The sequence below is a fragment of the Balaenoptera borealis genome, assembly GCF_965194805.1.
Source record: "Balaenoptera borealis genome assembly, chromosome: 3".
Lineage (NCBI taxonomy): Eukaryota > Metazoa > Chordata > Mammalia > Artiodactyla > Balaenopteridae > Balaenoptera > Balaenoptera borealis.
In genome coordinates, this window is record NC_138866.1 from 135649484 (window position 1) to 135673390 (window position 23907).

The 23907-nt window shown below is 49.5% G+C and overlaps 2 protein-coding genes across 7 annotated transcripts in view; one reads left to right on the forward strand and one right to left on the reverse strand.

Moving 5' to 3' along the window:
• IGF1R (insulin like growth factor 1 receptor) overlaps positions 1-22298 on the forward strand; it is a 311346-nt gene extending 289048 nt beyond the window's left edge. For both annotated transcript variants that reach the window (XM_082387087.1, XM_082387088.1), the window contains exons 19-21: positions 407-536; positions 6906-7040; positions 15019-22298. In XM_082387087.1, the coding sequence (XP_082243213.1) occupies positions 407-536; positions 6906-7040; positions 15019-15400 (647 nt within the window). In that variant the 3' untranslated portion in view covers positions 15401-22298. The remainder of the gene's footprint in view (positions 1-406; positions 537-6905; positions 7041-15018) is intronic.
• PGPEP1L (pyroglutamyl-peptidase I like) overlaps positions 9621-23907 on the reverse strand; it is a 64287-nt gene continuing 50000 nt past the window's right edge. The window contains exon 5 of one of the 5 annotated variants that reach the window (XM_082387118.1): positions 9621-9901. In XM_082387118.1, coding sequence (XP_082243244.1) covers positions 9751-9901 — 151 coding nt within the window. In that variant the 3' untranslated portion in view covers positions 9621-9750. Of the gene's footprint in view, positions 9902-15038; positions 15179-15406; positions 15541-17626; positions 17777-17910; positions 23546-23907 lie in introns of those variants that run through there. The other 4 variants (XM_082387120.1, XM_082387121.1, XM_082387111.1 and 1 more) reach the window with 4 other exon arrangements.

Genomic DNA, 23907 nt, shown 5'->3' on the forward strand with positions numbered 1-23907 from the left:
AAAGTCAACATGCTCCTGGCTATTTGATCATGTTTTTAAACCGCATACAAATGACCTTTGCTCTACTCAGTACATATTTTCCTGGTAAACTATGGGTCCTGATGATTTGTAAGATGCCTCTCATTTTAAATGCAATGAGGGAGCTACCTTCTTAAAAGAATCACATTGTAAATATATTTAAAGGCAGAGATTTCTGGGCATTTGCTTGTCATGTGACTCACCGGTCCTCCCCTACAGTTTCTGCCTCATCAGGTGGCAGCATGGATATCGGCCTACCTAAAGCCAGTTTGCCCTTGGACTTGGCTGTGGGCACAGGACCCTCCTCTGAGACGTCACTGTGCCTCTTAGCTTCTCCCCCGACATTACTCACACGGGGTAACTCTCGTGCCTCCTCTCCTCCTCACAGATTTTGGGATGACGAGAGACATCTATGAGACCGACTATTACCGGAAGGGAGGGAAGGGGCTGCTGCCTGTGCGCTGGATGTCCCCCGAGTCCCTCAAGGATGGAGTCTTCACCACGCACTCTGACGTCTGGTACGAGAGACCTTTCCTGTAACGCCAGCCCCCGGCCCCCACGAGTCCTTTCCTTTCCTCCTGTTTTCTGTTCATTGTTACCCCTTTCCAGCTTTGACTCAGTGTGATGGGGGCCACCCCCTCATCACTGACGTGTTCCTGTTGTCAATGGGCACTTGTGGGATCTAAAGAATTTGTGGGACCAACATTTCTTTCAATGCTTAGCTGCTCACCGAGTGGTTGGGAGGCCTGGAGACACACCACCAGGGGCTAGGGTATGGGGACAAGCCAGAAAATTTTATCTCTTTCTGCTTCTCCCCCGCCTGCCTTCTCTCATTTTCTTTCGCAATAAATAGATGTGACGTGTGTGCACGCACACGTGTGCATATGTGTGTGTTTGGGGAGGGGGTTGCTTCACCTAATTAAGCCTTCAGATTGCAAACAGTGCTTATTTTAGACCCAAAGCTTATGAGTCTTGATGTGTTTTCCTATTGGTTCCATCTGCTGTCTGTCCTCTTCCAATGGGCACCTATCGTTGTTGACCCAGGGATGGTGTGGAAAGCAAAGTGTCTCCCTTAGTCATGGACGTATCTTGGGGTAGAAGGTGCATCAGCTACGGATGCAGAGGCCTTTTGATAGTATTGTTTATTGCGGCTCCTCAGCAACATTGTGGAGAGGTGGTTAGGTTCTGAAATACAATTGAGGTTCTTGGCAGGCGAAGGCCCTGGCACGTCTACCTTCTAGAACGTCGGCTAGTTTCTTGGCTGTCCTCTCAGGAGATCCCATTGCTGGTGTGTTACAGAAATGGTAGTTGTTTACTCCAACTGTAGGGATGACCACATAGAGGAGCTATTTAAATAGTGACCGACATCATTTTTTTTTTTTAACCTCGTGAACCTTGGGATCAAGGGCCTTGGATCCTATTTTGAAGACAGGTGCGAATTGGAAATAGCATTTGAATGTGACCCAGCAAAGCATGATTTCTTCTTGAGCTCAAGTGTGAGGTCTGTTTTGCAATCAGCCTATTCAAGATGGTTCCCTCTTCACAGTCAAATCAAAGTGTTCAACACCATTTTTAGATATAGAGATGATGGGGAGAGGACAGGCCTGGGTCCACACCCGCATCTGTTTATTCTAGGATCCATGCTTCCAACAACTTTGAGGTCAGCTTACAGTGCAGTAAAATAGAAAACCACGAGAGCCAGGGAAAACAGAGGCAGGGCAGGAAGATAAAACTAGAGTTGTTAATATCTCACAGGCTAAGTTTACCAAATTCTGGTTAGCAGCAATTGCAACAAGCAGCAGTAAAGGGTGTTCATTGCCATTTTTCTCCCATTTGATGACGTAGACATTATGAACCAGTAAGAAAAAATATATATAAACAAGAGTAGGGATTTCATATTCATTCCATTCCATGTTCAGGCTTTGACAGTGCTTTAGTTTTTTTTTTTTAACATAGCCTTTGAGGATAACACTGGTAAGGTGGGTAGGCTAGGACAATGGAGAATATGGAAGGCTTCTCAGCTCCCCAGGATCTAAAGTGCTCCCTCTTGAAGGAATGAAAATCATTTCTGAGTGTATTCAATGGTACAAAACAGTCATCCCTAAATAGTTAAAGTCTAGAAAGAAATACAAAGAATTGTATTTGACTTTGCAGAAGATACCCTAGAATTTTAGGATCAGAAGATATTCTGAGGTCGGGACCTCAAAGTCCCCAAACCCCATCTACAGCGTCTTTGACAGCTGGTTTTTGAGCTTCTGCTCACATATTTCCAGGAACTGCTAATTCCTCTCTCATGAAGACAGACAGCCCTAATCCTTAAGACATCCTTGGGTTTTGCAGGTCTTTCTCATGCTATGCTTAAGTCGGCCTCTTGCTGACACCCCGTTGGCCCTTCTCTGTAGCACGGTTGCACACCCTGCTCTGTTTTTGATAAGACAGGCCTTGGAGTCACAAGGAAGTGGTCTCTTTTCTCTAGGTGGAATATCTTTAGGTTTTCCTGCTATCCTTGGAGACATTATTCCCAGGCCCTTGGGCACTGTCCTTGTTCCTCTTATAGCTCCCTTGTAGCACTGTGTCCCTGCAAATGGTTCCTTTGGGTTAGAAGACACAGGTGTGCCCTCCAGGCATGGAGGGAACCAGGCACAGGACTGGGGAGGGGGAAATCCATGGCTTGAAGGTGTGTTCCCTTCCTGGGCAACTGAATCACCCTACAACAGTCTTCATTTCTTGACTTACTGAGAAGCTTTCCAAATGGCCACAGATATCCAGGGCTGGTTGCTCCCTCCTAGAGTTATTTGGTTCTTCAGTGGTGAATTCACATCAGCAGGTAATGTGCATATCTCTGTAGGTTTCGATTTGCTGGTGGGTGGGACATTGACAGATCCCGTCCTGGTATGAGGAGGTGTAATTATTTATTTTTTTAAAAGGAATTCCTTTATTTTTATTATTTATTTATTTATTTATTTATTTTTGGCTGTGTTGGGTCTTCGTTTCTGTGCAAGGGCTTTCTCTAGTTGCGGCAAGCGGGGGCCACTCTTCATCGCGGTGCGCGGGCCTCTCACTATCGCGCCCTCTCTTGTTGCGGAGCACAAGCTCCAGACGCGCAGGCTCAGTAGCTGTGGCTCACGGGCCTAGTTGCTCCACGGCATGTGGGATCCCCCCAGACCAGGGCTCAAACCCGTGTCCCCTGTATTGGCAGGCAGATTCTCAACCACTGCGCCGCCAGGGAAGCCCAAGGAGGTGTAATTATTGAATGCTGACTTTAACCAGCACTGGAATTGAAGTGAGTCTCACACCAAGTTGTCCCTTACTTGGGAAAACAACCCCAATGCTCGTAATTAGAAAAGACTTCACACAAAGGCATTTATCTAATGTTTAAAGATTAAATCCATAAAATTCAAAGCTTGGTTTTGTATGAGGCATTAAATGCCAGTGCCACATTGTAAATGACCTGCTCTGAAAAACATGCAGGCGTTGCATATTTCTCAGTGTCTCTGGCTGTGTGGCCTTGGTCAAACCATGGGGTATCTGTGGGCTTTAGCTACTCCATCTGTGAGGTAAGGTCTGTTGGGGATGTCTGCAGAACCTCATTAGATGTTTAAGTGGCCCCTGTGACAACTGGTGATGACAGGGAGGAACGTTGGTGTTGGGTAGAGATGCTTTAGCCTCCATACCTTGGGGCAGAAAAATGGTTGAACTCGGCTAGTCATGTCCTGTGAAGGACGCCAGCACTAAGTGGCCCTCACAGACAGGTGACACTGACATCAAACCAGAGTCACTGCAGGGAAAGCCTTTGTGGAGAGCCGGCTCTGTCACCTTCTGTGTTCTTTCGTGTGTGTGATCATGAGGACCTGGCATGGCCCAGGCACAGTGCTCAGCATGTGCAAGAACCAGGGTGCCTAGAGACATGGTGGTTGTCCCTGAGGGATGAAGTCTTGTAGAGAACAGGAAGCGACCCTGACAGACTGGGATCACAGACCCCTTCCCCGAAGAACGGGAGTCGTGGGGCACCCTGAAGTATGGACTGTCACCTTCCGAACAGTGAGGAAGTGGGCTCTTGGCGGTGGGAACACTGGGGGAAACCACGGTGGTGGGAAGCGCTTAGTGCGTGTGGAGGATGGTGGGACTTCCTCGGGGGAGTTAGGCTGAAGAGAGCTCAAGTGAGGCCTTGGCTCTTGTGTTAGGGGTTTGGGACTAATTCTGCAGGCTCTGTGAGGAGAGGCTTCTGAGCCGGAGAGTGACCTAGAGCCGTGTTTGAAGAAGTTCACGTTAAGCTAGAGTGTGAAGCTCCTCTGAGTAAGACGTTGGTGCCAAAAAGGAGGCGTCCTGCGGGCCAGGCAAAGGCGACCATCTGCGCTGAGGATGTGCTGGGAGGACGAAAGGAGGGGAGCAGACCTTTGGGCAGGTCTGAGCCTGCACGGGCAAGCTGTGGGGGTTATCTGAGGAGGTGTGGGAAGGATGACCTCGGCGTGCTACTGAATATAGTTAGTTCCCTGTGCTCTACTGTAGGAGTTTGTCGTTGGCATGTTGACTCTTTTAAGCTGAAGGAGTCGAGAAGTGGAATTTGCAGGAAGGACTCTCTGACCTTCCCCTGAAGCAGGCTTATGACCCTTATATGCCCTGGAGGAAAGAAGCATCCTTATTTCCTAAGACACCAAGAGGAATCTGGACTAACAAGTCTTGCTGGGTTTCTCCAGTTCACTGTACCCTTTGCTCATATCCTTCTGTCCTGTCACCTTTTTCCATGACTTTGTGCTCTTCATCAAAACTAATATAAAAAATGCTTAGGTTTTACTACTTTGTTGGGTCTTCATTTCCTTATGAAGGCTCCTGTGTCGTGTAAAACTTCTATTTAAAAAATCTGTACCCTTTCTCTTGTTAATCTGTCTTTTGATACAGAGCCCCAGCTGAGAACTGAGCAGGACAGAAGAAAAGGATTTTTTTTCCCCTCCTCTACAAAGGAAAGTGGCATTCTCTAAGAAAGTTAATATTTTTTTCCTCTACTGCCCCAAACCCGCTGGGAAACACTCTTTAATTTCTGAAGAGTTTATTTGATTCACTTATGAGAGAAGCTAAACGCATGAGCTTCTGACTTTATACTAGAGTTGTGGTTCTCATTTTAGTGATGTTACACTAGCAGTGGTTCTCCACAGGGTTGATGGCGTCTCCTAGGAGACATTTGGCAATATCAGGGTGGCGAGACAGAGTTGAGACGCATTAAGGTCAAGGATCCACAGTAACCCAGAGCTTGGAGTGGGGCAATAGGCGCTGAGTGGTCAGCACGGGCGCCGTCTGGTGGGCGCTGGCCGCCTGACAGCAGCTGGCACAGCCGAGGAGCGTGTGGGGCGGGGGGGGGGAGACGTGGGGCTGGGCGAAACCGCATTTTCAGGTTATTTCTCAGGCCAGGTCTGCCGTCAGTTGGGTACTGCATTTCAGAGGTGGAGTTGGGAGCCATGGCCTCTGAGGCAGCGACCTAGGTGACCAGGCCAATTCAGTCTGCGGAGATCCCCCAGCCCAGGTTGACGGGGGAGCCCACTGCCCTCGGCTGGGCCTGCGAACACTGCATTTGGGCCTCCGGGCCTTCAGCTTTCCTAGGTCTCTCGTGCAATACCAAGACTATTTCTCGGTCACTGAGGTTCAAAAGGATCTTGGGTGGGTCGGTCCTCTGAGGGCTAAGATTCTAAATATTTATGTCTGACATCTGCTCTCAGCATCAATTTGTACAAAACCCTTTTGTTCATGGAAAGGAGCTGAAGCATCGAGTAAAACATTCTGATACAAAGTCCGCGGCCCTCCTGGCTCGGCTTGGCCAGGATCCGCAGAGCTCTGGGCAGGAAGCGCCGCCCCAGAATTTTCAGTGCGGCTTTGCCCACACCCCTGGCCTGCGGAAGGTCCAGGAAGCCCCTCGGGCTGGCCAAGCGGCAGGCTTTAATCTTTGGAAATGAACCGAATGGAAAGGCAAATAGACCGTGGAGAATTTGTGAAAGACGGTGATGTATGCTGGGAAGGCATCTTTATTTTGCAGATTACAGCACTGCCTTTTTTTAACATCCTCAGTCTGAAATTTCTGTGTATGTGTATACCTATTTTAGTTTGTTTTCCAGTAGTAGGATCTTCTAACCTACAGGCAGAAGCGCATGCGAGGCGGAATCGCTCCCTGCTCCCCTTGCTGACTTGGTTCCTCGGCCACCCCCTTCCCCCCACCTTGGCTAAACTCTGGGCCTAAGGATTCTTCCTAGTGCGCGAGCCCCACCCCAGCCAGTGCCGCCCCTCTCTGTCCCCCACCTGTGAGGCTGAGCCCCTCGTCTCCCCGGGCCCTCCTGGACCTGTAAGATCCCCACTGAGCTTTTCGACACCCCAAGGCCCAGGCCCCCACCCCAGACCAGTGAAATCAGTCGGGGGCCCAGGCATCCATAGGCGTTAAAAACTCAACCAGGGGTTCCTGCTTAGAGAAGTTTCAAAACGGAGAGCTTGTTGAACAGCTTGCTTGTCCCAGGATGCATTTAGTCCCAGGGATTTGCACTGAATCACTGTCCCAGCCGGGCCTGGGGACCAGCATTCGATTATTGGTGGTATAAAGCACATTAGGGAGACGCTGCCCTGCAGGGTCCTGGCTAGGGCTGGGCCCTGAACTCAGCTTGCCCGGGGCTCCCATGGGAGATCACGTGCTCGCTGGCTGTTCAAGGGCCCTGAACACTCCCTCCCCTCAGCTGGCAGAGCTGTGCCACCAGGGCTGCATCGACTCTACGACACATGAGGATGGATGTTCCACACTTAGCCCAGGGCCTGGCTCACTGCCTGACATGCGCTCAGTCGCCCAAAGGGAGAGGGCTGTGTGGCTCTGTCCACCCCTTTCCGAGCACCTCACGTTTCTTTTCTCCCTGTAGGTCCTTCGGGGTCGTCCTCTGGGAGATCGCCACGCTGGCCGAGCAGCCATACCAGGGTCTGTCCAATGAGCAAGTCCTTCGCTTCGTCATGGAGGGCGGCCTTCTGGACAAGCCGGACAACTGTCCTGACATGCTGTATGTATATGCTGGGTCCCTCTGGCCCCGGCGGGTGCTGGGTTGACCAGAGCAGTTAAGAAGAGGGTTTATCCTAATGGAAAGAACCTGTCCCTTTGGGCAAGTGCCTTAATCCTGCCCCATCTTCCTTAATCCTGGGGTTCGGATTTGCAGTTTGCATCGTGGTTTCTCAGGCCAAACGTCTTTGTGAAATACTTGACCAAAGCAATCCCTGCTGGTCTTCTCCAGGCAGAGTTTTTTTAAGAAAATGTAGCAACATGACACTGATTACTCTTAAGCCACAGTCCCAGGCTACTCCCCAGCCATCAGCAGGGCTCCTCCAGGCCTGTGGACCTCAGACCTCCTTTTGCAGGCGGTTCCAGGATGCTGCCACCACCTGCGGTCCCCCCATGTTTCTTTCCTGTTAAGTGTTTACAAAAGTCATAAAAGGCCTGTGAGTGGCAGGCTCTCAGCAGCCTCCTCCAGCGGCTGTGCCGACCTAGAGGCGGTCAGGGGGCCTCCCGGCAGGCACAGCCCTGGCATGTAGCTTTCTGTTCCTGAGATCTGTCAGATAACGGGAAACAGTCCATGATGCCTCGTGGGCCTCCCTGCTCAGTGTTCTTAGAAGAAGCCCCTCTGTCAGTTTAGGTCAGAGCTGCTGAAGGTGTGAGGATGTGCAGGTGTGCTGTGGTTGGGTCATCAGGTGCAGACAGGTACAGATGGGGAGCAGTGGACTTGCTTTCGACATGCACATTAAGGCAGGGCTCAAGATTCTTCTGGATCCCAATAGGTAGAAGGTCGGCTACCACAAATACTTCAAGACCAATGCAGGAATTTTCCAGAAGTGCTTTTCAGGACAGATTTGGCCTCACACTGGAAAGGGCCCCAGAGGAGCTATTGGGCTGTCTCCGTGTCTGTGGAAGGCTCTGCCCAGATCTGCCACCTACCCGCGCACCAGCCTTGAGTGAGCACTGACTTGGGCAGGGCCCCGTCGTGGTGGGGTGATTTACAGATGTGAGTCAGACGCCACGTCGAGTGGGTACCAGGGAAATCGGCCCCAACAGCCAGGAAAGCTCTGTTCATTTGGTCTCCCAAGGCTTCCATGGATCAGGAAATGGGAGTGCTGGCTCCTCTGCTCAGTCTGATGAGGTTGAGATCAAGATGTCAGCCCGAGCTGCGAACATCTGAGGCTCATGGAGCCTCCCTCTCGCAGGCCCCTTCAGGTTGTTGGCAGGAGTCAGCCCCTTGTGGCTGCAGGACTGAGGTCCCAGGGTCTTGCTAGCTTTCAGCTCCCAGTCCTTGCCATACTTCCCCTCCACTGGCCTTCTCACAACAAAGCAGCTTTCTTCTTCAGGGCCAGCAAGAGAATCTCTCTGCTGCTTTTTGACCTTTTTTTTTTTTTTTACCTGATTAAGTCACATCCACCCAGGATAATCTCCCTTCTGATTAACTTAGAGTCAATTATTAGAAACCTAAATGGAGGAGTGAAATCTCATCACATTCACAAGTCCCTCCCACTCAAGTGAGGGGATCATACAGGGCGTTTACACCAGGGGAGGGAATCTTGGGGACTGTCTTAGAATCTGACTGCCTCAGCCTGGGAAGCAGAAACCATTGTCCTGTCAATAAACCAAGGTTTTCGGGGTTTTTTTAAAGCACTTTTAGTGTAGCTTCCAAGACTGAATCCCTAAGCTCCAGGTAGAGGGCGGGGGTGGGGAGTGGGGGTGGAACTTGTTCTCCTGGCTCTGACTGCGCTGCTGCTTCAGGGGTACATTAGCTGGGTATCCTGCTCTTTAACTGCTGCCTCTGAGCATTTACTCAGCCAAAGCCTGTTCTATCCCAGGGACATCTTGCATGGAATTAGGAAAGAGGCCAGAGAATGCTGCAGGAAAGGGAACATCTTTGCCTCAGTGTGTGTGTATGTGTGAGTCTGAGAGAGAGAGTGTGTGTGAATGTGAGAGTGTGTGTGTGTGTGAGTGTGTGAGAGTGTGTGTGAGTGTGGGTGTGTGAGTGTGTGTGTTTGTGTGAGAGTGTGTGTATGAGAGTGTGTGTGAGTGTATGTGTGAGTGTGTGAGAGTGTGTGTATGAGAGTGTGTGTGAGGGTGTCTATGAATGTGTGTGTGTGAGAGAGTGTGTGTGAGTGTGTGACAGTGTGTGAGTGTGTGTGTGAGAGTGTGTGTGAGTGTGTGAGAGTGTGTGTGTCTGTACGAGAGAGAGAGAGAGAGAGAGTGTGTGTGTGTGTGTGTGTGTGTGTGTGTGTGTGTGTGTGTGTGTGTGTGTTGGGGTGGGAGTACCCATTGATCATCTGAGCATGGGCCCGGACTAGGAAACCTGCATGTGTCCTGGACGTGGGGCACAGGATACACCCACGCATGAGAGGAAGCTCCACTCCTCAGAGGGCTGTGCGTAAGGGGGCAGTGGGCGTCCTGGATCCCTCACCAACAGACTCCCTAGTACAGCCTCTTCGGACTTCAGGACCCAAAGATGGAAGAGATCCACATGGCCACTTAATGCATTTTCTTGCCCCTGGTGGAAACTCTCCCTCTCTCCACCTGTGTTAGTTTCTTTTATTTCCATATAACATTACCCGAAACCTAACAGTTTAAGACAACAATAAGCATTTATTATCTCACAGAGTTTCTGGAGGTCAGGGATCCAGGAGCAGCTTAGCTGGCTGGCTCTGGCCGGGGGTCTCCTGAGGTCACAGTCTGGCTGGCAGCCGGGGCTGCAGTCATCTGAAGGCTTGACCAGGGCTGGGATCCACTTCCAAGATGGAGAACTCACGCCACCAGTTGCCACGTGAGGCCTTAGTTCCTCTGTGATGCTGCTTGAGTGTCGTCGTGCCATGCAGCTGGCTTCTTCTAGAGCAGGGCTCAGAAAACCTTTTCTCCAAAAGGACAGATAGTAAATATTTTCAGCTCTGCAGGCCCCTACGATCTCAACTGCAGCTACTCAACTCTGCCGTTGTACAAGAGCAGCCAGAGACATCACAGGAACAAGTGTGGCCGTGCTCCAAGAAAACTTTATTTCTGGATACTGAAATTTGAATTTCACATAGCTTTCATTTTGTCACAAAATATTACTCTTCTTTGATTTTTTTTTCAACCATTTACAAATATAAAAGCCATCCTTAGCTCATAGGCCTTACAAAATTAGACAGCTGGCCAGATTTGGCCCGCGGGCCTAGAGCGTGCCTCCCCTACCCCAGAGCAATGGCTCCCACAGCAGAGCAGAAGCCACAGTGTTCTTTGTGGCCTGGAAGTCACGCTCCACGGTGTCCACAACCTCATATGGGCTAACGGGCAGCCTTATTTGATGTGAAAGGAGATTATGTGAGGCGTGGACACCAGGAAGTGAGGACCACTGGGGTGTCAGAGGCCAGCCACCACACCCTACTGATGACTGCCCCCCTCACAGGTGACTGCCCTCCACTTTGAACAGTGCAGCCACTGTATTCATGTCAGCCCATTAGAAGAACAACCTTCCTTCTGAGCAAAAATATAAGTAACAGAGTTTGAGGAGTGATGCCCACTGAATTGGCCTGAGCGTGTCCAGTGCCAGAAGAGTCTAACACTAGAAGTGGTGGTATTTTAGCAAGCATAGAAACAGTCCAAGAAAGCAGGTGTGAGCTTTGTTCGTGTGGTTTGGGGATGGTGGGAGGAGAGGTACTGTTTTTGAGCTTTCTCTTTGACTTGAATAAACATTGTCTCTGAGAAATTTGTGGGACTCTTGAAGTTGATCTGCCCCCAGGTGACTGGAGATTTAATATTAATTTAATATGCCTGGGAAGCAACCCCCTGCCATGGGAAAGGCAGCATACTTCCTGTTCCCAGCATAGAGTGACAAGGAAATTTACATGGAGAGGTTACTCTGGCATATTAAGTGTATAATTCAGGAGGCATTTCTTCCTCGCCATCTAGAACCCCCTTAGTAAATTTTCTCCCTTCTAAGAAAAGAACAAAGTGAAAGGAGGCAAGTCAGTTTTATAAGGAGTGTCTGTATTGTCCTTGTGAATTTATTGATGAGCTTAGGTAAGGAAGACGTGTTCTGAGAGAGGGGTTCTTTTATTACAAAAAATGAAAGAATGGACTGTTGTTTCTCTCAGAGGAGAGCAGGATCACTGAGCCCTCGGGAGTTGCCTGAAAGCCATGCTGGGCCTCCATGTGGGAGAGAGGTTGTGTGCTTCAGTTCCAGAGGTGTGAATGGCACCCACAGGGTAACAGGGGGTGGGGTGTGCAGGGGCTGCTGGTGGACCTCAGCTCAGCATCGTTGCTCGGCGGTGCCCGGGAACAGATGAAGCTGGCTCTTCCCCAGTAGCCAACAGTTCTGATCCCCTCAGTGGAACAGGGTGCACAGCTTTAGAGGAAAGGTACCATGGTCCAGGCTGCAGAGTGTCTAGGCCCATGGGTCTCAACCCTGAGATTCAGTGTGAATCGATCAGCAAGTGGCATGAGACAGATTCGGCTTGTGGTTCAATGGTGGATCCGTATTTTAGATCGACAACAAAGCTTGTCCTTAACCTTCTCTTGCACACAGGTCTCCATACTCACACCGCCAATGTCCTTGAGCCCCTCTGAGTGAGTGCTGACTGCTCCAGCCCAGAGCTGGGACTGTGGGGAGCGGCCCGCACTCTCAGCAGGTCCGGTGACTGGAAGGGCGGGACTCTGATGCTGGGACACGGGCTGGAGCAGAGGTGCGCGCTGAGCATGGACCGTGTTCTCTGCGGGTGGGACTTTGACAGTGTCACACATCAAGACCCTCTGCCAGGGAGGCCTTCAGTGTGCAGCGTTCAGAAAGGAATTTGAACTTTTTAGCCCAGAGAGTCATCAACTCACGGATGAGTCTGAAACAAACTCAGTAGACTTTGGTTGGTTTGCAGTTTTCAAACATGGTTTTTCCCTGTCGCTGATTAAAGCCCCCACATTGTCGGGAATCCTGGGCCAGTTTTGTGGGAATCCAGTGCTTGAGTGGGATCCAAACAGTCAGGAATGGCACTCATGCCCAGTTAGCCTGCAGTGGGCTTTTCCCTGGTGCACGGGTCCTGCCTTAGATCTCTGCCCCAAAACAGAGTAGCGTGGGGCGAGCGGTCAGGCAGGCCCCTGTCCCACTGCCCCTCCTGGCTGAGAAGTGGTCATAAGACAGTCCTGGCTGTTCAGGGCTGCCAGGAGGGGAAGAGAGGGTGCAGATGAGCCCTGCAGGTCCTCTCTGGAATGTGGGCTCGTTGTCGTGACAGTCCTCACCCGGACTGAGGCTGTGCCAGCACTTAGGTGCTGGGCTGCCCTAGGCCGCTCGGCCCGTGATTGCAGCCTGCCCGCACACAGCAGGGCCGGGGATGGGGAGGAGACAGTGAGCGGGATGAGACCATCACCCGGGCTCCGGGGTCACACGAGGGCAGCAGCTCCGTCTGCTCCTGCCCCTGCCCCAGGTGAAGGCTGCGTGCACGCACACCTCCGATGCAGGCGTTCAGTAAAGGACGACTCCAGCTCCCCAGAGCTGACCAGTTGTAAAAAATGTGCTTTTTTAAAGAGGAGTTTTATCAGCTCATAAATCCTTCTAAAGTCTACTGGAAAGTTTTCTTGTGGAGATAGTGTAAACAAGGTCTTGAATCCCACAGAGTAAAAAGACTTCCTTTTATGGGCAGCAGTGGAAGGGCCGTGACTCTGGAATGGTTTAAAAGTGGTGCCACGTGGTTTGTTTGTGCTGATGTCACTCACATGCCTCCCCTGCTGGTGGCACCTTCTCAGCCCCAGGCCAAGGGGCACGGAGCCAGGGCACATCACGTGTCCTTGGCCCTGGCTGTGCTTCTATTCAGGGATAAGTCAGTCGGCCAGAGAGGAAATTGCAGCCGAGCCGTGGAGAGGGATTTCATGTATTTATGGCCCTTTTTTCTTTGGTGGGGGGGGATATGGAAGGAGGCTTGTTTACCATGTGACCCAAGGACAAGCTGCCAGTTTATCTGCAAAGCCCGCACGACACCTGTGACTGTCGATGGATGGCCAGGAGACGGAGAGCCTCCAGGCAGGACTGTGGTTTCTCTTGTTTAGGTTGAGAGAAAATTCCTCTTTCTGAGGTCGGTGTTGTTCAAAGTGTAAGCACATCATTCACGAGAACTCCATCCCTGCTCCACCCTCACTCGTTTGGGGACCTTGGACAAATTATGTAATCTCTTGGTACTTCCACTTCCTCATCTATAAAATGGGGCTATAATATGATACACACCTTCCCAGGCTCGTGAAGAGTAAAGCCATTTACACCCGTAACACTACCGAGAGCATTCATTAACTACCGTGTGGTTAGTGCTGTGACCTAGTGTAGGTGATTCAGTTGGGAGGGGAAAGAACTAGTCAGTCTTCATGTTTTGTCTAATTCTTTTTCCGCTAGAGCAGGGGTGACAAGCTTTTTCTGTAAAGGCCCACATGGTAAATATTTCGGGCTTGCAGGCCAAACCATCTCAACTGTTCAACTCGTAGTTGTGGTTTGAAAGCAGCCGTAGATCATATGTAAACAAACAGTGTTTCTGTTCCAATAAAACTTGATTTACAAAAGCTGGCAGCAGGCCTCTCTCCCATTCCCACCCTCCCTCAAGGTCACATCCTCTTCCCTCTGACTTGACCTGACACCATTTTCCCACATCTTTCAAGGTAGCTGGCGGGTCGACACGGGAGTTTTCCTGTCCCCACAGACTTTCTCTCCTTGGAACTTTCCCTGGGGCCAGACTTAGGCAGTTGCTCTGTCAAGTGTCAGCCTGACAGAGGCTGGAAGCCAGTTTGGGGTGCTTTGAGCTTCCTAGATGTGGGGAGTTCCATTGACCATTTTTATTGAAAACTATCTCATTAGCCAGAAGTTTAGCCAAAACAAAACATAGAATGGAATTTTCTGGCGAGAAGAGAAGTGGAAGGGAAGGCACTTTGGTCTTTTTGAGAAAGGGCTGCTGGCCGGTCCCTTCTCGGAACCTTCTCCACACTCTGGCCAGCCTGGACCTTTGCTCAGCCACCTCCTTTGTGCGCCAGTGGTCTACTTGGCTGGACCACTCTGCGTTCCAGGTTAGTAAGAAGGACCCCTCCTCCTGTGGCCATTCTGAACCTTGTCAGAGCCTGGGCCTTTCCTGGCTGTCCCGGCAGCACCCTGCTTTTCTGGTGCAGCCTCCTGTTCTGGGGGCTTGGGTCCGATGCCAGGTTTCTCCCTGTGGCCACGTGACTCTGAGGGCTTCCCAGGGGCTGCAGCCCAGGTGCCCTCTCTGCCTGCCCCAGGCCTGTGCAGGGACTCTGCCACCAGGCTCTCCCTGCTGGCTTGTTGGCATCTGGCTCAGGGCCCCACTGGGCCTGTCAATGGGTTCAGGGCAGCCTGGCTCCCAGGGCGGCTCTGCCACCCCAGGGCATGCAGTGAGCAGCCTGAGCCCTGGCGCCAGACGTGGGTCGTGCGCCCCTTCTGTCTTGCAGCCATGCTGCCTGGCACTGCCTGTCCTCAGTTCTCTGCCAGTGGTCCCCTGCCACCAGGAGGAAGCGTAGAAGTAGCATGGGTGGAAGTGAAGGAGAGATCACTGTGGGGAAAGCTGTGATCACTGCTCAACCTTATTAGTGAGAAATCAGAGGTTTCTTGCATTCTAATTCTGGAAATAATGTTTAATCAGTGGCTGCAAGAGATGCTTCAAATAGAAAGCTGGTTTGTTTTTTATGTAAATAATACCTGTAATAGCAGACTTGTGTGGAACCTGTATTTGCCCTTCTCAGGAAGTGAGAGTTTGGGTTTTGTATCGTGGAGGGTCCTGCGTCCTGGGTCTGGACGAAGTGACTGCATTGGTGGACGTAAGTCAGGAGAAGCTGAAGGCTACTTGCGCCATCAAGATAGAAAGCCAGAGGCCCAGACAGGCAGCAGAACTGCTTTGCCACACTTGCTGTACACGTGTAGGTGGGGAAGACACACACAGCAAGTAGCCACGGGGCCGCTCGGCCGCGGCCCCCTTCCAGGCTGGGCCCATCTCTGTCTGTCTTCCCCTCAGGTTTGAACTGATGCGCATGTGCTGGCAGTACAACCCCAAGATGAGGCCTTCCTTCCTGGAGATCATCAGCAGCATCAAGGACGAGATGGAGCCCGGCTTCCGGGAGGTCTCCTTCTACTACAGCGAGGAGAACAAGCCGCCTGAGCCAGAGGAGCTGGACCTAGAGCCGGAGAACATGGAGAGTGTCCCCCTGGACCCCTCGGCCTCCTCGTCCTCCCTGCCGCTGCCCGACAGACACTCAGGACACAAGGCCGAGAACGGTCCGGGCCCTGGCGTGCTGGTCCTTCGAGCCAGCTTCGACGAGAGACAGCCTTATGCGCACATGAACGGGGGCCGCAAGAAGGAGCGGGCCTTGCCTCTGCCCCAGTCCTCGACCTGCTGATCCTGGATCCCGATCCGTGCAAACAGTAACGTGCGCACACGGCGGCGGGTGGGGGGGAGAGTTTTAACAATCTATTCACAGCCTCCTGTACCTCAGTGGATCTTCAGAACTGCCATTGCTGCCCACGGGAGACGGCTTCTCTGCAGTAAACACATTTGGGATGTTCCTTTTTTCAATATGCAAGCAGCTTTTTATTTCCCTACCCAAACCCTTAACTGACATGGGCCTTTAAGAACCTTAATGACAACACTTAATAGCAACAGAACACTTGAGAATCAAGTCTCCTCTCTCTCCCTGTCTCTCTCTCCCTCTCTCTCTCACCTTTCTCTTTCTTTCTGCTTCATGATGGAAACACATTTGCTGCAAGCCCAGCCGGGACGCCCTTTGTATTGGATTGAGGCAACGTCTGTCCCTCCATGGCCCCCCTGAACACACCTGCCGGTCACCATAGGTCTTTATAAAACACGTTGAGACAGGATTTTTTAACCGTATCTTTAACATTTTTAGGGACATACGAAATTTACAAAGGGCCATCGTTCATCCAAGGTTGTTACCATGTTAACGCTGCCAAATTCTGCCAAAACCCCGAACTTTCTCCCTCACCGTCCCCGCACTGTTCTTTTGTTTCCAGAGGCCTGAGCGAGCATGGTAGCTAGTCACTCGTTAAGAGCCACGCTGGTGATGCCCTCCATCCGATCGTCCCCTGGTGTTCTTTTCAAGTCTCACATTCACACAGGTCTGATTGCTTTTGACGAGGTTATTATTTGGGGGAACTGGACAGAATGAGACTTCCTCTCAGTGAAGATGGCTTCCCTGCTCCCCCTTCTGCACCCACACCTTCTAGCCCCCAGGAATTCTGGAGGAAACAGGCCCTGTCGGGAGCCTGGAAGACAGGCTTTGAGTAAAGGTCGTCCACGTGCCAGTCTCCTGTCCCCGCCCCAGCTCCCCACCTGGCCCCCAAGAACACAGATGGGAAGGGGTATCCAGGGACTCAGCCCAACTGTTTATGCAAGTTTGCAAGGAAAGAAATTCAAATACCACAACAACAGTACGAAGAAAAGCAGTAAATGGATTCAAGCATTCTAAGCTTTGTTGACATTTTCTCTGTTACTAGGACTTCTTCATGGGTCTTACAGTTCTATGTTAGACCATGAAACATTTGCATACACATCGTCTTTAATGTCACTTTTATAACTTTTTTACGGTTCAGATATTCATCTATACGTCTGTACAGAAAAAAAAAAAAGCTGCTATTTTTTTTGTTCTTTATCTTTGTGGATTTAATCTATGAAAACCTTCAGGTCTACCCTCTTCCCTCTCTGCTCACTCCAAGAAACTTCTTATGCTTTGTACTAGAGTGCGTGACTTTCTTCCTCTTTTCCCAGTAATTGATACTTATATAACATAATTTGCCATGAACTGTTTGATGCCTTTTTATAAATACATACCCCTCCCCGCTCCCCCTGCCCCGTTAGTTCTATTCTACCCCATAGGCTCTGTGGGCACGAGGCTGGTGAGGGGAGCAGGTGGAGAGAAGGCGGGGCGCCTGCCCTGGACCCTCTCTCCCCAGCCTGCTCTCACACAGCATTTGAGTCTGTTACAGTGCAAGACATGATACAAACTCAGGTCAGAAAAAAAGGTTAAATATTTCGCACATCCTTGTTCAGTGTTTATATTCATCATTGTTGAAAAGTCTCACCTTCTCTTTCCCTTGCCTTTGTTTTGGTTGTGACACACATATATCTATTTTTTTAATTCTTGGGTACAACAGCAGTTTTAACTGCAGACACTAGGCATTTGGATTACTATTTTGTTTTTAATGGATATTTAACCCTTCCATCCCATGGAGAACAGCTACTGAGTCCAGGGGTGCAGCCGAGCGCGCTCCAGTGGGCCCATCTGCGGCTTCCCGCCACCACCCTCCAGACCGACCTCCCTGTCCTTAGAACTAGAGACTCCCCAGGGACCCCCTGGCACCGGCGGGGAGTAGGGCGCAGGGGCAGTATCCTCGGGGAGCCGGCCAGCCCGCTGCCAGCGCGGGACAGCGCAGGCGCCGCGGGGCCGAAGCCCGGTGCTCCCCTCCAGGGGACAGGAGCCCTGGCGCAGGCGCGCTGTTCCTCGGCCAGGAAGCCGCGTCCTCGGGGCCCGGGGGTCTTGTTTTGTTTAGTTTTTAGCACTTCTCACCAGAGTGATGACAGCACAAGAGTTGCTTCTGGGATGGAAATGTTTAAATTATGAGTAAGAACAAAGCTACAATATAATGATTGCTAGTTGTGACTGGAGATTAAACACAAAAAAGAAAGTTTGTAGTGCTTTTTTGCTTGTCAGTAGTTTCAGTCCCACTATTTTCTCTAGTCTCTGTCCCATAGTTTTTCCCTTAAAAAAAAAATGAAAAAAAGAAAAAATTAATTAAGAAGGTATTATATGTAGTTTTCTTTTAATTTATTTTGTGATACCAGTTTCAATCACTGTAGAGAAGCCCCCTTATGAATTTAAATACTGAGAAAAGGGTTTTTGTGTGTATGTGTGTGTGTGTGTGTGTGTGTGTAAGACGGGACAGTTTTGGGGTTTTTGTTGGTTTTTTTTCCAAACATTTATCTACCTCACTCTTATTTTTTATATGTGTATATATAAAAAGAATACATCTCACATTTCTCAGCACCTGACAATATGCCGTTGATACTGGTAACCTCATCCACACCACAGGCCGTACACACCAGGTGACGCAGGGAGAGGCCAGGCTGTATTCCGGGGTCAAAGCAACACTAGCTCACCTCTCCACTCATTTCGAACAGCTCGCCTTTTTCTGCGACGTCTCACTTTGCGTCGCTTCTGTTGTTCTCCTGACTCGGTATCCCAAGAGGCGGAGAGGGGCCCCGCCCGGTTGTCTTGGAAACCAGCTACTTGGTGCAGATTGGGTGGCGGACAGGGAAGAGCAGTGGTTTCCAGGTCTTGAGGACAGGCAGTGCTGGGGCCGGGGTCAGGTGGTGTCTCCTTAGGGCCCCCGTTGTCCCTGTGGCCGCGGGGTGGGTGCTGGGTGGGCTTCCGGCTAGGCCGGCTCAGCCCCTCGTGCAGCCGCTTGGGCGCCAAAAGCCCGCTCGGGGTTCCTGACCTGACGGCCAGTCTCACGTGGAATGTACGGAGAAGAGTCCCCTTCTCCCTCTCCAGGCAGTTCTCTCAACCTCACCCTCACTCACCTCCTCCCCAGGGGAAAACAAAGACGTACCAAACCTTCGGGCTGGAAGGGGCCAGCGGTGGGCGCCGTGCCCCCGCTGGGGCTGTGCCTCATCCCCTCGTCCCGCAGATCACGGGGTGGACGGCGCACCCCCTCCAGCAGCTGCTCTCACAGGCACTAGCGTTTTTTCTGGGAAACGCAGTGGGCGTCTCCCAAAGTGTGGCGGCTCCTTTACGGTCCCAGGACTGCAGTTACACTCAGGAGCTCCTCCCTCCTGCTAGAACACCCCTCCCCTTTCCCAAGTCCCCTGGGATCTTAAGGTCGTTGAGAAATAATGTTTGATCAGGGTTTCCCGCTTCCACACTGTAGGTGACCCCTTGGAATAGTGGCCTCTCCTCTCTTTTGCACATACCTACCGGTTTCCACAACTGGATTTCTACAGATCATTCAGCTGGTTATAAGGGTTTTGTTTAAACTGTCCGAGTTGTTGGTGTCACTTTTTGTTTTATGTAGGTGGTTTTCCTTTTAAGTAGAAAGAAAACACTAACAGTATAGTGCCCATCATAACAAATGCTTCAGAAACACTTAAATAAAAGAAAATTTTGCTTGTGTGATGGTGCAGTCATTTTACTGGACCAAACCACCCACCTTAACTATACCAAGGCATCATCTGTCCACAGTTCTAGCCTAATTTTATGCTGATTTTCCCACCTCTTCTTGGTTTCCTCCTTTGTATGCTCCAAATAACTTAAGCTGAGTTGTGGCATTCTCCATGCAGCCTCCTGACAGCAGCTCACACTGCTTGAAGTGACGTGAACCACTGAGGCACATCATTGAACTGATGTGAGCATTAAAACATGATCACACACAGCCCTTCCCTGAGGCAGCAGGAGCTGGTGTATTCTGGAGACGTTGTTGAACTTCAGCTGGGTGAGACCCAGACCACCCCAGGACTCCCTTAGAGGATGCCCTGACTTTTGACACAGTTGGAATGTGCTTCCCCCTTGGAAGATAGAAGACCGTGTTCATGGCCGACACTGGCCTTTCCTTCCAGCCTGTTTCTTATGACTTGGAACAACATTTCAATGATAGAAAAAATGGTTATTGTGGAACTAAATGGCAAAATGCTTGGCATGAAGTGGTGTGTTTCAGTTGGGATAACAGACGTAAGAGCCAAGTATGACGCCAAATTCTAGGCCAGTTTGTTCCACCAAAACCTCTTTCTCAGCAGCCCACCTCTGCTGGCACGTGGCTGCATGGGATGCAGGCCGCTGTTATGGCAAGGTCACACTTAGATCAGTGAGAAGGCTAGGATGCTTGGTCCAAGGTCCTCAGCTGTCACTGTTGGGTCCTCCAGCCAGACAGTGTCAAAGGCAACTCCTTTTCAAAACACAGGCACCCTCCAGTTGACAGTAAAGCTCCACGGTATGCCTTGGCCCATTCCAGCAGTCCCAGTAATGCATTTAAGGTTTGGGGTTTGTTCTTTTGTTAATGGTACTTTTGTGTTTGTTGGCTGTCTTTTCTTTTCCTGGGCTAAGCAGCATTGGGAGATACGGACCAGAGATCCACTCTTTAAGAACCAGTGATGAAAATCAAACTTTCTTACTCCACTCTGACATAGTTGGTGGTACCAATGAGAACTTCAAGAGAGGATGTTGTTTAGATTGAACCTCTGTTGCCAGAGATGCTGAAGATACAGACCTTGGACAGGCCAGAGGGTTTCGTTTTTGGCCTCCAGCTTAGATGACTAGTTTGGTCATTTAGAGAAAAAGCAGATGAACACTCCTTGATGGTGGAATGATAAGGCAGCAGGAAACCATTCTAACAGGGATCATGAATGACGTGGAGAGAGGAAGCACAAGCAGAAGGTACAGGGCTTGGAAGAAGTGTGGGCTGTGCTTGGAACTTGATGGTTTCTGAAGGTATCAGACCACATCAAGGCTCAACAGTCATCCATGGGCATTTGGTTTCAACAGATAAACCTAAAACATCCTACTTTGGAAACTGTTACTGCGGAGTTCAGTCAAATTGTTCCAAGAACGCAAACTGCATCGCACCCGTCAGGTGTCAGTTCTGGGGCATGACTTTAGGGTTTCGTTTTATTTTGTTTCTGCAAGAACATAATGATCACTCATCTGTATGTCCATGTTTGTGTGTGTCCACATCTTTCTGGTAAACATCGTTGTAATTAGTCACTCATTAGCGTTTTCAATAGGGCTCTTAAGTCCAGTAGATTACGGGTAGTCAGTTGACGAAGATCTGGTTTACAAGAACTAATTAAATGTTTCATTGCATTTTTGTAAGAACATAGAATAATTTTATAAAATGTTCGTAGTTTATAATTGCTGAGAATAATTTAAAGACACTTTTTTTCTCTGTGTGTGCAAATGTGTGTTTGTGATCCATTTTTTTAGGACACCTGTTTACTAGCTAGCTTTACAATATGCCAAAAAAGGATTTTTCCCTGACCCAAGCCGTAGTTCACCCTCTTTCCCCCCATGTTTTGTGCCCTAGTTTATAACAAAGGAATGATGATGATTTAAGAAGTAGTTCTGTATCTTCAGTATCTTGGTCTTCCAGAACCCTCTGGTTGGGCAGGGGATCATCTTTTACTGGTCATTTCCCTTTGGAGTGTAGCTACTTTAACAGACTGAAAGAACCTCACTGGCCAAGGAAACAGCAGAGGTGTTGCAGCCGTGGTGCCATGGCACCTTCGGCATCTGGTTGGGTCGGTTTGGTAGTTGTACTGTTATACAATGCCTTGAGATGGAAGGACTCCATTGCACAGCTAATGGTTTTCACAGTGAGCACAGCATACAGACTTATCACACAAAAGATGGTAATTCTGGTGGTGCACGCGGGCCATTTGCTTACATGCCTCATATCATGATTAATGCTTTGCTATAACAAGGAAGAGACCCTATTTGTTTTTATTTAAGGCAGAACACCGAACATATATATTTTTTTTTTTCAGTACAAAACAAATTCTTTTTAATAAAAACTATACACACACCAGATTTTTTTAAGTTTGACTCCATTTCCTCTAGCTCCCAATGGGTTATTGGCCATGTCAACACAACCCCACAAAATCCCCATCATTGGCAACGTTTGGGGGTTTTGCTCTACATGGGAGAAAGATCCAGAAACAATTTGGGTTTTGTTTGCAACTTTTCATTTGGCTGTTTGGCGTTGCACAGACACATCCACAGGTGGAGTGGATGCTTGGCAAAAACACCTGTCTGCTTTCTAAGCCAGTGAGGTTGAGGTGAGAGGTTTGCCAGAGTTTGTCTACCTCTGGGACAAAAAAAAAAAAATCAAACCAGAAGGCGCGATGGAATGGATGCATCGCAAATAATGCATTTTCTGAGTTTTCTTGTTTAAAAAAAAAAAAAGTTTTTAAAAAAAAGTAAAAAAAAAAAAAGGTAATAACATGGCCAATTTGTTACATAAAATGACTTTCTGTGTATAAATTATTCCTAAAAAAAATTCCTCTGTTTATATAAAAAATCAGTAGATGAAAAAAATTTCAAAAGGTTTTTTTGTATATTCTGTTGTAAGAATTTATTCCTGTTATTGCGATATACTCTGGATTCTTTATGGAAAAAAAGAAACTGTCTATTTTGAATGGCTGAAGCTAAGGCAACTTTAGTTTCTCTTACTCTGCTTTTTTCTAGTAGTTAAAGTACTACATGGTTTAAGTTAAATAAAAGAATTCCGTATGCATTTTTGGTCTCTGATTTTGCCCCACCCTCCACCCCTTCTGGAAGAATCACCACACTTCTGAGCAGAGAAGCTGAGCTACATGTGGCATGTGTGTTCACACATGTCGCTGGGAGGTGTTCTGCATGAAGGCTTCGCTCTATCTCTGACAGCTGAACCTTCTCGGCATGCAAATTGCTGGTGAACAGGGAAGCTATTCTGTTTCTCACTCCATTAAATCAGCCAGAAGAAAATTTGAATACATAAAATATAGAAATCTGTACTTGATTTTTGAATGATGTGTAGACTTTTCCACTGACAAAAGTCAGGGCAGGTTTGATCTGGGTGGCTCTGAGGCAAAGGACTTTCTACACATTTTCATGTCCTTGTTGGTCCCTCCCAGCCAGCACACCTCCTCAGAGGGTGCAGGTGAGGCCATAGACATGCACACAGGATGCGGCTCCCTGGCGCTGCTCAGAAATGTTAGTTACTTTCCAGCCAGCGAGCTTGGCCTGCCCCAGGGACTCTACAATCTGGGCATCATTATCTTTGCCAGGGGAAATGGTTATGGTAGGAAGTGTGAATACATGTTCTAAGGAAACAAGCTGTACATGTTCTAGAATGAAACCTGAGACACATCAGGAAGACAAGCTCATCATTCATTCAACTTTGATCATGGGAAATTATACTCCAGTAATAAAATCAGGCTACTGGACAAAACGCTAATTAGCAAGGTGTAGGCAGCAGAAGTAAATGAAAGGCCATGCTTACTTAAGACCTGGTGAGTCTCAAATACTTGGACCTAAAAACAAAAAAGAGGGGACTCTCAAGCTTGGCATTGCCCCGGGGTTTTGCTCTCCATTGTCACGGAGTGGCTGGCGCTCAGGGGACCCTCACTAGATGACCGATGACTAACAGCAGGCTCATTTCTGAGGCTTGGGTGGGTGTCTGGGCTCTAGTGGGGAGGACACAGGAACCCAGCAGGATTCCCACGTTCCCCGGTGGGTGATGTCATGCTTCCAGGCTGTGGAGGCGCAGTCTGCACCTGTCCTCAGCCAGAGGAGCAGCAGTTTCTTCTGAGGATGAAGGTGCTGGGTCTTTAGAAGTGTTAGACCCTCTCCCCACCATGCCACTGCTTAAGCCCACAATCTAGCAGGGCTATTTCCATATTTACCCTCACAGGTCCAGCAACAAGCCCACATTCAGTAAAGTTTCCTCTCATCACTGATGGACTTTCACATCCATTCTCTCACCAGATCTTCACAACAACTCTGCAAAGGAAGGATTTTTATTACTCTGTTTTACAGATGAGTAAACACGCAGATATGTCCAAGACCCCCAGCTATTAAATGACCAACTCAGGGCTCAGCCTTTTGAAGCTGTGTCAGCTTTCAAACTGCCTCAGAACTGCTGCGTATCAGCCATAACTAAACAGACCCCAGTGTGTATCAGCGGGGGATGGCAGGCCACTTAGACCAGGATGTGAACTGGCCCTCTGGGGTTCTCCCTAAAGAACCTTGGAGGCCACAGAGGGGAGATGACAGGGACGTTCTTCAAGAGGGAGCTCTGGGCCTCCAACTGGATGACATCTAAGAGTTTGCTTGGCGCCAAGCCGTACGCATTTTACAATCTG